The sequence below is a fragment of the Pristis pectinata genome, chromosome 5, assembly GCF_009764475.1.
Source record: "Pristis pectinata isolate sPriPec2 chromosome 5, sPriPec2.1.pri, whole genome shotgun sequence".
Classification (NCBI taxonomy): domain Eukaryota; kingdom Metazoa; phylum Chordata; class Chondrichthyes; order Rhinopristiformes; family Pristidae; genus Pristis; species Pristis pectinata.
The window spans coordinates 58,496,977-58,507,600 of record NC_067409.1 but is presented as its reverse complement, the minus strand read 5'-3'; the positions used below and the strand labels follow the sequence as shown (position 1 = coordinate 58,507,600).

The following is a 10,624-nucleotide window of genomic DNA, read 5'->3' as shown; positions in this document are numbered from 1 at the left end:
GAAGGGGAAGGACTATCAGCATCTTGAAAGTTCCTACTCTGTTTGAAATTCCTGTGTCAAACTGTTGTGAAGACTGAAATGTAAATTGTATCCTTGAGCAAATCTTGTTTGTGAATTCCTAAAAGGAATAAAGTTTGACATGGAAGCCAGTTTTTTTTTAAAGAGGTTGCTTTAACTGGTTCAATGCTTTCTCATAGCATGCTTTGTATTACTTTGGTCAAGTTTTGGTCAATGTTAGTCAATCAGGAGTTAAAAACACATTTTCTTGAGGGTACTGCCTACAGCCTGTCCAATCAGTTAACAGGTATTTCAGTAATATTTCTGTGACCACTTCATTTAGTATTAGCTACAACCAGAATCAAAATTTAAAAGATCTCACTGTCTCAAAAATGTTTCCCAAATTTTATCTGTGTACTTTGCAAAACTATTTTTCCTTATTGTAGAATTATTACATTAAGGGTGATGTTGAACCAACAGGATGACTAGCTGTAGTCAACTGGAAATGTATAACCTCGTCAGGCAGTAAAGAATACTATGGAGCAGCATTTAATTCCCTACTGGATTTTCTCTGAATATATTCTTGAAATTTAAATGGAAAAGAAGCATATGTGAAGGGAGCAAAGCAAAGAGTGGCAGTACCAGAGGAGGATTGAGCCAACTTTCAAATCCCACTTGTGTTCTAATCTATGGTCCAGGGGATTCACACAAGCATAAAAGAATATTGTGTACTTACCAATATCAACCACAGGGGATACCTGGAGGGACTGTGTGCATCCAAACAGATCTATTGCCAGAGCATGTATGCAAGTATGTTTGGAAGTAGCCATCAATGTAAGCACAATATTGAACATCTGTATCTTTGTTTCATTAATAGTCTCAACGAGGGTCTACTGTAAGATCACACAGAGTATCATTTAGGCACACCTTCACCAATCTGTCTTTGGGAGAGCTTGGGAATTTCTCTCTTTTTGGGATGACTCCAAGATAGCAATCTAAAAAAACCATTCAGTTCTCACAAATTGCAAGATTTCTCCCTATAAATCAGAGGACAATTTATGGAAATCAAATTGCGATACAGCCCTTTATTGTGAAATCCTGGTATTTTCTGCAAACGAAGAGATTCCATTCCTTGAATATTTGCAGCCAGCAGTGGCAGATTTTCTCTTCAATGCCACATCTTAATGAAGCTGTTCTGAGACTTGAGACAATCCAATCAACCCTTCCCGCTCTATTTAGGGAAGAAAGTTAAGTTTGAGACTGGCTTCTGGGTGATAAGGCAAGACTCCTTTTGTGGCTTGTGATTCTAATAAACTTTTTAAAAAAGAGTTCTGAATTCTGAGCCCTTACTAGCTTACCCAACCTAGTCAATGGTAATCCCCTGAATGATGATGTGAGGGACTCAGCAATGGGCATGCCGTTGAATGTCAAGGCGATTCAAATTTGGACCAAGGAGCTGAATTCCAGCCGAGTTGGCTGCCCTTAACAGCAAGGCAACATTTAACTGAATGTGGCATCAAGGAGGCCTGATAAATCTGAAATCAATGAGCATCAAGGGGAAAACACTCCAATGGCTGGAGTCATGCTTGCAGAAAGGAAAATGGTTGTTGTTGGTGGTTATTCATCCCTGCTGCACTGTCCTAGAGCCAACCACCTTTGACTACGTCATCAATGATCTTTCTTGCATTATGAGGGACGTTTGCTGATGACTCCACTATGTTCAATTCCATTTGAAATTCCAAAGCAAATGAAGCAGTCTATATTTGCATGTACCTAGACCTAGGAAACATTGAGCTGTGGGCTAAAGTGCAAGGCAATTACCATTTCCAAGATGATCCAGCCACCTACCCCTGACACTCAATGGCATTGCCATTGCTGATTCCCCCACAGGGACGGCACGGTAGCATAGTGGTTAGCACAATGCTTTACAGCGCCAGCGACTTGTGTTCAAATCCAGCCACTGTCTGTAAGGAGTTTGTACGTTCTCCCCGTGTCTGTGTGGGTTTCCTCCAGGTGCTCCGGTTTCCTCCCACGTTCCAAAGACATATGGGTTAGGAAGTTATGGGCATGCTATGTTGGCGCCGGAAGCGTGGCGACACTTGCGGGCTGCCACCCAAAAATCACTACGCAAAAGATGTATTTCACTGTGTGTTTTGATGTATATGTGACTAATAAAGATCTTATCTTATCTTATCATCATTCAGGGGATTACCATTGACCAGGAATTCAAATTGACACAAATACCATGGCCACAAACACAGACTGGGTATCTTGCAGCAAGTGACTCACCTCCTGACACCAAGAACCTTTCCACCATCTATAAACCAGTAGTGTGATGAAATAGTCACCAATTATCTGAATGGGTGCAGATCCAAACCATTCAAGACTAAGCAGTTCACTTTAATGGCATTGCATCCATCATGCTAAACAATTACTCCCTCATTAGGGAATACCTGAATCAAATGATATACAGAAAATAAAATATAGTTCAGGAGATGCAGGTGGGATTAAGGGGAAGGTAAAAGAGACTACAAATTTTAAAATAAAAAAACTGCAGAAGCTGGTAATCTGAAATATAAATAGAAAATGCAGTAGCAAGAGAAACTTAAAGTTTCAGGTCAAAGGGTCTAATTCTGATGAAGGGTCTTCAATCTGAAACGTTCTTTCCACAAATACTGCCTGACTTGCTGAGTTTTTCCAGCATTTTCTGTTTTTACTTGGGAAAAACAGGTATCCGGGATTTCATTAATACCTGATCGCAATTGCAAAATATGTTGTCTTCAGAAAAACATTTTCCAAGCCAAGGGTTAGAGAACCAAAACGAAATTCTGAATGATATTTTAGTATTTGCTGAATACAGATAATTAGATAAAAATGGATAAACATTAGTTCAATTTAAAATGGTGAGTGGTGACTCGAAAAGCTAGCTTTAAAGATATTTCCCTCCCACCACCTTGCGGTCGATCGTAAGACCCATAACCAGTTTCAATTCACCACAAGCGCTTCGGGCGGCTTAGCTCTCATAATTGCGGAAGGCTCTGGGATGGAGTTTTACACTTAGAAAAAGGCGACGTTCTCTTCCGATTTTCAGACAGAGTAAGATTCAGACAGAACTTTGATTTTAAAATCTCTGTTTCAGTGTCATTATTAGAATATCCTTTCGTGTAAACTTTATTGCCTCATTTTCTTTAGTGAAGATTTATATCTAAGCTTTAAACTTCCTTACTCCACTTGTTACTTAGGGAGGAGAACCGAGAATCATTTGCCATTTCTAATCCTCATCGAAGATATAAATTGTTTAATCGCTCCGTTAGTGTTTTTCTTTTCTGTATCATAGATTTAACCATTGCTGGTTTACGTGACCGTCTTTTTAAGCACAAGCCTATTAATACTTGGAGAAGGCGATGTCAATATTATTAGATGTCACTGGATCAATGGAAAACGTACTTGATACACTTGATTAATATTTATGTCAGTACTTTTTTGCGAAGAGATATAATTGCAGACCATAGTGTGAGATGGATATAAATGCTCCTGCTCCTCTGTTTGACGAGGATAGGTGACGGGACTGAGAAGATGGCAACTGACTTGGCGAGAGTGATTGCTTTGCTCCTTGTGTTTGTGGCTTTGGCACCAACTGAAATTGGCAGCCGTAACGTTGGGAGGAAGAAGTGGAGAAAACAACCTGCCCCACTTTTCCAACAGTTGGAGCAAGGAACAGGTAGTTCAATGTTGCCCAAATTTATACACCTATTAGCTTGACTATAATTATCTTTCTTTTCTCACCTCGGCAGCAGTTTGGCACGGATTTCTTTTAGAACAGTTCTTTACCCGCATTTCACAATTCACTTCATAGGGTCTCGACCCGAAACGTCGACTGCCCCTCTGGTTTCCTCGACAGATGTTGCCTGACCCGCTCAGTTCCCCCAGAAGTTTGCTTTTCGCTCACTTATGGAGGGCGTTGGGATCTTCTGGGTATCAGAGAGGCGGCGTATAGAGACAAATGATCCCTCACTTGTACTAAAGCTTCATAATTCTTTACTAGGGAAGGTTGCAAAACAGTCAATTAAAATCACGCCAGCTTAAAAAAACGAGAAATCCAATTGAATGTGTGGATAGTTTGTACACATGTTAAGTTAATCATGCTTTTTTTAAAAAGATGTTGGGTTATTGCATGAATCGGCGAAGCGGAAACTTTTAAAAAGGCTGCACGAAACAGTAGATTTCGTGAAAATGGAATTGAAAGTTATGCCCCAGTTTCCGTTTTAAGAGAAACCCTGTCATAACAATGTTACAATGCGTGAAATGGCGAGAAAATCTCTATCTGGGAGTTATTAATTCAACGTAGTAGAACAGAGGTGATGAATCTTCTGTTTTGAATCCCACTTTTGAAGGAAAATTACAGGTTACTAAATTGTACGGGAGCAAGCAAACAGTAGGGTGACAAACTGCCAAAGCAAACGACAGCGTGGAACCCCACAAGGAGCAAGAGATTTGTAATCACGGGACCTTACGCTCTCTTGGATTCAGAATTGTAAAGGGGATGGCTACTTTCTAAAGCAAAACAAAGAACAAACCTGGGAGCTTGCTGTATGCAAATTGGTTCTTAAAATGGTGAATACACTTTGTAAAAAGCACTGCATTTACTCTGAAATGTTTCTGCGTATCCTAAGGTTTGAAGGGTCTCTAGGTTATTATAACATAGATCATAACTACAGATAACTTAATATTATGTTATAACCATAATGGAATGGACTCTACTACAAAGATCTAAAGTGGGACACTGAGGGGGGAGAAAATGCTATTCAGTTTTTTTCCAGATACTATTGATTGCTGCTTCACTAAAACCTTGACACAAGTTTTGGTTTGATAGGTTTTTGTGACTGAAAATTTGTAACTCCACTGTAGTTGCGTTGCTCTGGGAAAGGTATTAATCCAAGACCAGGAAGACTGGGAAGCAGAGAAGAAGAATGATTAATGTTTGTGGTTGGACTGCTTATTGAAAATTAACTGTAAAAAAAAAATGAAAAACCTCCAAAATATGGAAAAGCAAGTCAGCTAAAGGAGTATTGCTTAAATGACTGAAAACTAAATTTTGTTCAATCACCTCCCATGAAACATAAAATGCTAATCATACGATCTGATTTTTGATCCTTGCCACAGCTTGTGATTGTTATGTTGTCCTCAATTGACTTCCTCAACTGAAGAATTTTTGTCATTGAGATTAAACATCAGTTAGTAGGAACTGCTTGTATATGAGCGCAGTAAACCACCCCAAAATGCTCCACAGGAATATCATATAAGGTAGTATGACATTGAGTCACAACTAATGGTATTAATATAGGTAGAATGGTAGGTTTTAGGAACATATTAAATAAGCAAAGAGAAGTGTTCATAGAAGTGACATCATAGATGAATAACAGTTATCCAGTCTTTACTGACTTGATGCACAAACTCAACAAGTGTTTTGGACATAAAGCATCAAAATAATTGTACAGTGTTTTAAATAATGCATTAGAGTATATTCTATAGCTGCAGTCCTTTTACTTTCAGTGTCACTCTCTCAATCCTTTGTTAAATAATTGGGTGAGAAAAGTATCCAAACTTAGTGATCAGAACTTCCAAAGGATGCAAATATAGCAAGTTTTAATTTTTTGAGAAAATAGGTCAGCAGGAATACTTAAACAATGGCAAACTCTGGGGAAAAAATGATAAATTTTGTTCAATAGCATTCTTGACTATAATAAGCAGTAAGATAAACAATTAAAACACTCATGAAATAATTTTATTGTTTTTAGATCTCACCTGCAATATAGAAGTTGCTTTAATTTTGGATAGCTCTGAAAGTATCAAAGATTCCTTATTTGATCAAGAGAAGAAATTTGCGATTGAATTCACTGAAGGAGCTTTGCAGTCTGACCAGTCAAAAAAACTGAATCTGCTCTGGAGAATGGCTGTGCTACAGTACAGTAGTTCAGTTAAGATGGACCACACTTTCCGAGACTGGCAAGGATTGGATCAATTCAAGAATCGTGTGAAATCCATGGATCAGATAGGCCATGGCACATACACTTCATATGCCATTGGGAATGCTACTCAGCTCTTCCAGGCTGAGGCAAGGCAGAACAGTGTGAAGATTGCCATTTTAATGACAGATGGAGTGGATCATCCCCGCAATCCAAACCTTCAAGATGTTGCAACTCGTGCTAAGAAGTATGGAATTTTCTTCTTTTGTATTGGGCCTCCACATATTTCTGCAGACCTGTCAGCTGTGGCAAGTCTTCCATCATCACAATTTGTTCATAGCATAAGGGATACCAAGCTTACAAGCAATGTACTCCATGAAGTAGTAAGTGAATGCTACTTAGAATTTGCGTGACTATTTAAACTTTTGTTTGGAATTGAAATGTTTGACTTAAATTGCTTGAATCCTCATATCAGTAACTACTGACACTTAAAAATTAAAATAATACCTGGAAAATGCAATAAATCTATAGGCTTGTGAAACAAAAACCTGATTAACTCTGCAGATGAGTAAATAGCAACCAAGGATGAATTTTTATACATTTACCCAAATTATTGTGAAGATGTTTTGAAGGCATGTATATTTGCCAGTTGCTCTTGTTGCTCAGTGTGATAGGCAGCTTTCAATTGCAGTGTTAACTTGCCTTTACCTTTTTTTCAAGTGTTGCCTGTTTTGCTGGATTTGTTTTGCTGTGTTTTTCATCCATTTCCAATTTAAGTTAAATCAACTTTTAGTTCCATATTTTGTGCCAATAATGCTATTCCCGATCTTCATAGCATGCAGAGCATGTCTTCTAAATACACTTTTTTTCAACAAATACAGTTCATTAAACACTGAGAAGAACAGATGCCCCCACTGCTTGAATGTCAGCCATCCTATTCACTCTTTTCATACAGTTGACACAGTTATCAAAATGTCCTTTCATCATTTTACTGCTCGATTTCAGAAGTGGAGTAGAAGGCATGCCCGTTATTGTATACCCTGTTTAGTGCTCCCAGGCAATCATCTCTTGCGTTTCTTGCCTTTGGTTGATCTGGCTGGTTTTTGTTGGAATTTCATGAGAACATTTTGAAATGAGCCCATCCTTTAAGATCAGGTGGCTCTCCATATCCCCGGACTTCCTCCTTGACTGTCCACTTCAGTGATTGTATGCCCTATTCCTGACTTCCAATTACAATGAAGGCTTTTATTTCCCCGTTAGAAATCAGAGCTCCTCTGTGGCGGACCTTAAGCATGTGTCTCATTACATACAGTGTCTGCTTGCATTTTGTAAACATTTCACACAGACCAAAATGACACAAGCAATTAATTTATCATAGAGCAGCTTTCAAAGTGATCTTGTGCATAATTTCACCTTTGTAGTTGAAATAGAATTATGACCAACTACATTCTTCCTCAGCAGTTTATTATTTTAAGGATTCTTGGAAGCAAAATAATGTGTTGGTGTTCCAATGTGTACAAATGCAGCTTAATGATGAGGAAACCTGCTAAAGATGAACTAATAAGATTTCTTCTTATTTAAATTGGCTATTTCAAAGCCTTTAAGTTGATTCCTGACATATCTAAGTATATTCTTCCTCCTTCTCATTTCACTATTTGGTTAATTATTCACACCAAAGCATAATTACCTTCTGCTCAAATTGGAGGAAGTGAAGAATACTTTCACAGTAACTAGGAGCTGAATTTTGATTCATTATATCCCTTGAAAGTGATAACTGTATGTAGTGGGAGCCAAGCTGTATTTATGTGAATGCCATTGCAAGAGATTAGCCTGTGTACCTGCATAAATTTGAAACTACTTAAGCTTCGGTTTTCTAGTCATATATTAGCTTAAAACACTGGCTGGCTTGCTTGTATGGATTACTTGTTCTCTATTTTAATGTAACCTATTTATTTTAGTCATGGGACAATTTAAGGACAAATTTCCATCATTTCCAACATCTGACAAAATTAACCTAATGGTTAATGATAAATATAAAACTGTCATGCATTATTTAACTTATAGTTATGAAAAGATCTGAATCACCAGCAATAAAAACTTAGTGTGTAAATTAACTCATGAAATCTTTTGTTTTCTTTTTTCCTTTAGTTGAAAGTTGCCAATGAGTCAGTAAGTCTTTCATCAATTTTACCATTGTGCCATCTACAGTATACATGTATGCTTATATACGTACTAGTTAATTCTTTAAATGCGAGCAATGAGATTTTACTGCTTTTTAAAACATTAAGTAAAATACCATAGATGCATATAATGTTTTTATTTTTATATAGTGTCCAAAACCAGAGCCATGTACATGTCAAAAGGGGGAGAGAGGAAAAGATGGACCTCCTGTAAGTATTGGCGAGAAATATGTACTGAATTTACTCTCTTCTGATGAAGGGTCCTGAATTGAGCAGATGCTAATTGTTAGTATTAAATCTTCTCTTTAACCAATAGATAATTAGGGTGAGAAATATTGGTGGATACTCCGACTGCACAAAATAACATGTCATGAGAAAACATGACATGTAATTACACCAAATCAAAATCTGGGCTTCCATATGAATTAGTTTCTGGAATCACCAGATCAGAAGATCACAAGGTTGACTTGGCTGAGGAGGGTCTTTCAGATTATTTAACCTTAAACTTCCAGTGTTAATTGATCCACTGGATTAATGAGCCTTCCCATTTTCATTCAATTAATGACCACTCTCTATGCTAAGGAAACCTTCTTCATTTTTCCCAGGAAATCTTTCTCAAAACCATAAACTAATAACACCCTTGCTTTATAAAGCTTGAATTTTGAAGTATCTATAAAGTAAGTTTCTGAACCCTTGACTGAATATCACTTTAGCTCAGAGCTTACTGGCAAGCTTCCACTGGCTAAGTTCTCCATGCCCACCGCAGTCACCTCACAACCATACTTAACTGGATCAGATGAGGAAGGCCTATTTACTTATTTTACTGCCCTGTACTGCAGCAGTGCAGACTAAGTAACCACAGGACTGCCAAAGGTGTAGTGAAGAAGCTTCATACCCAAATGCTCCTGAAAATGAACATGGTAAATAATGGATAAAACTAATCATATTTTTAAAAATAATACAAAGCTCAAGACACCTAAAACTTTAACTAACAAATACATTTTAAAAGTGAACCCTTTGCTTTATTTTCTGAAGCACTGAAATCAGTGGGGTTGCAGATTCTAACCAGTCTAACCTGTCACAAGATCCAAGAGGCAAAAATATTGGGGAATCTGAAAACGAGAAGAAATTCTGTCACTTGGTTTCCTGTGGAGGTTTAGGACTTTGGCATTTCACGACAAATGAATTGCCAGCAAGATCTGAACAATCTTCATATAAACAAACAATTCCATGCATTGGGGAGTTGTACTTTTTTCTAGCAGGAATGTACAGGGAAGCCACCTGGAAGAAATCAGCTGATGATGTGTTTATCCAATGTGAAATATGATAAATGTTACAATACTTTTGCTTGGTAAACATTATACTAATACTTAGATATTAATAGGGAAGAAAAGGAGATCGAGGTCAAGATGGCCACCCTGGCGAAAAAGGAGCGCAGGTACTGAAAACAATATTACATAATATGTAGCGTATTTAAATGCCACATTAGTTGGAAATTAATGGCTAGCAAGAGTAGCTTCTGTATAAATGCTGTTATTTTTGGGTCATCACAAAGCCAAAATTACACTTTGCAAATTGTGAAGACTCTTAATGGGAAATGTAAAGGTATACAGGTTAAATTCTTAATAAAAGGTATGTTCTCCTTTCTCTCATTTTGGATATTTCTATCAGATTATAGGAAAATCCAAGAGGAATGTTAAATTTTAGAGTTATATTCAAGATACTTCTCTCATATTCAACATCTCAGATCATTATCTTCTGATGGCATGAAATATACCCAATATATTGGTCATGAGTCCAGAGTATGTTGAGGAACTTCTTGTTACTGTTATTCTGTTTACTATTCACATTGAAATTTCCCAACTTTTGGTGCTGATGGAATAGAAAATCCAGATAAATCCATTAAGCAGTAAATGCAAACAGAACTGGTACTATCTTGTGCATTTACAGTGGCCACAGGCTCAACTACTATTCCCGAGAAATGGGAAAGTAATAATCATATCAGCTGTGTTAAATTTCATTATAAATTGGTTCTGGCACTAAGTCTGTGAATCATACCATTGCGTGGCGGTTCACTTCCATGGAACCTTCATTGACAAGATGATTTCAATTGGAATTATTCATTCTAAGATGTATTTGAATATGGAAATTGAAACATGTGCTTTTTTTTACTAGATCTGACAATCAAACAAATATTCAAAGATGCACAAGCTACTTCATTTTTTCAAAGCAATCAATTTGATTTTCCCTTGTTAGCTACAGATGGGCACAAAGGTTGTCATAGACATGGTGAGCTGAAGGGCCCTTTTCTGTGTTGTACCTCTCTGACCCTATGTAAATGTCCAACCTGAAGTGGGGGCTTTGGACCTTATTGTAATATGTTTGGAAAGCTGCAATAGGAATATCAGGTGATAACAATAAGCTAGAGTCAGAAAGGGTTGGGGGCATGGAAAGATGGTCCATTTCCTTGTCTCTTTGGAA

General features: G+C 37.5%; 1 protein-coding gene across 1 annotated transcript in view; it reads left to right on the top strand.

Moving 5' to 3' along the window:
- Positions 1-3,562: 3,562 nt before the first annotated feature.
- Positions 3,563-10,624, top strand: part of LOC127570961 (collagen alpha-1(XXVIII) chain-like) — a 123,566-nt gene continuing 116,504 nt past the window's right edge. Inside the window, exons 1-5 of the mRNA XM_052016929.1 lie at positions 3,563-3,718; positions 5,796-6,346; positions 8,112-8,132; positions 8,294-8,353; positions 9,528-9,581. Of these exons, the coding sequence (XP_051872889.1) occupies positions 3,574-3,718; positions 5,796-6,346; positions 8,112-8,132; positions 8,294-8,353; positions 9,528-9,581 (831 nt within the window). The 5' untranslated portion in view covers positions 3,563-3,573. The remainder of the gene's footprint in view (positions 3,719-5,795; positions 6,347-8,111; positions 8,133-8,293; positions 8,354-9,527; positions 9,582-10,624) is intronic.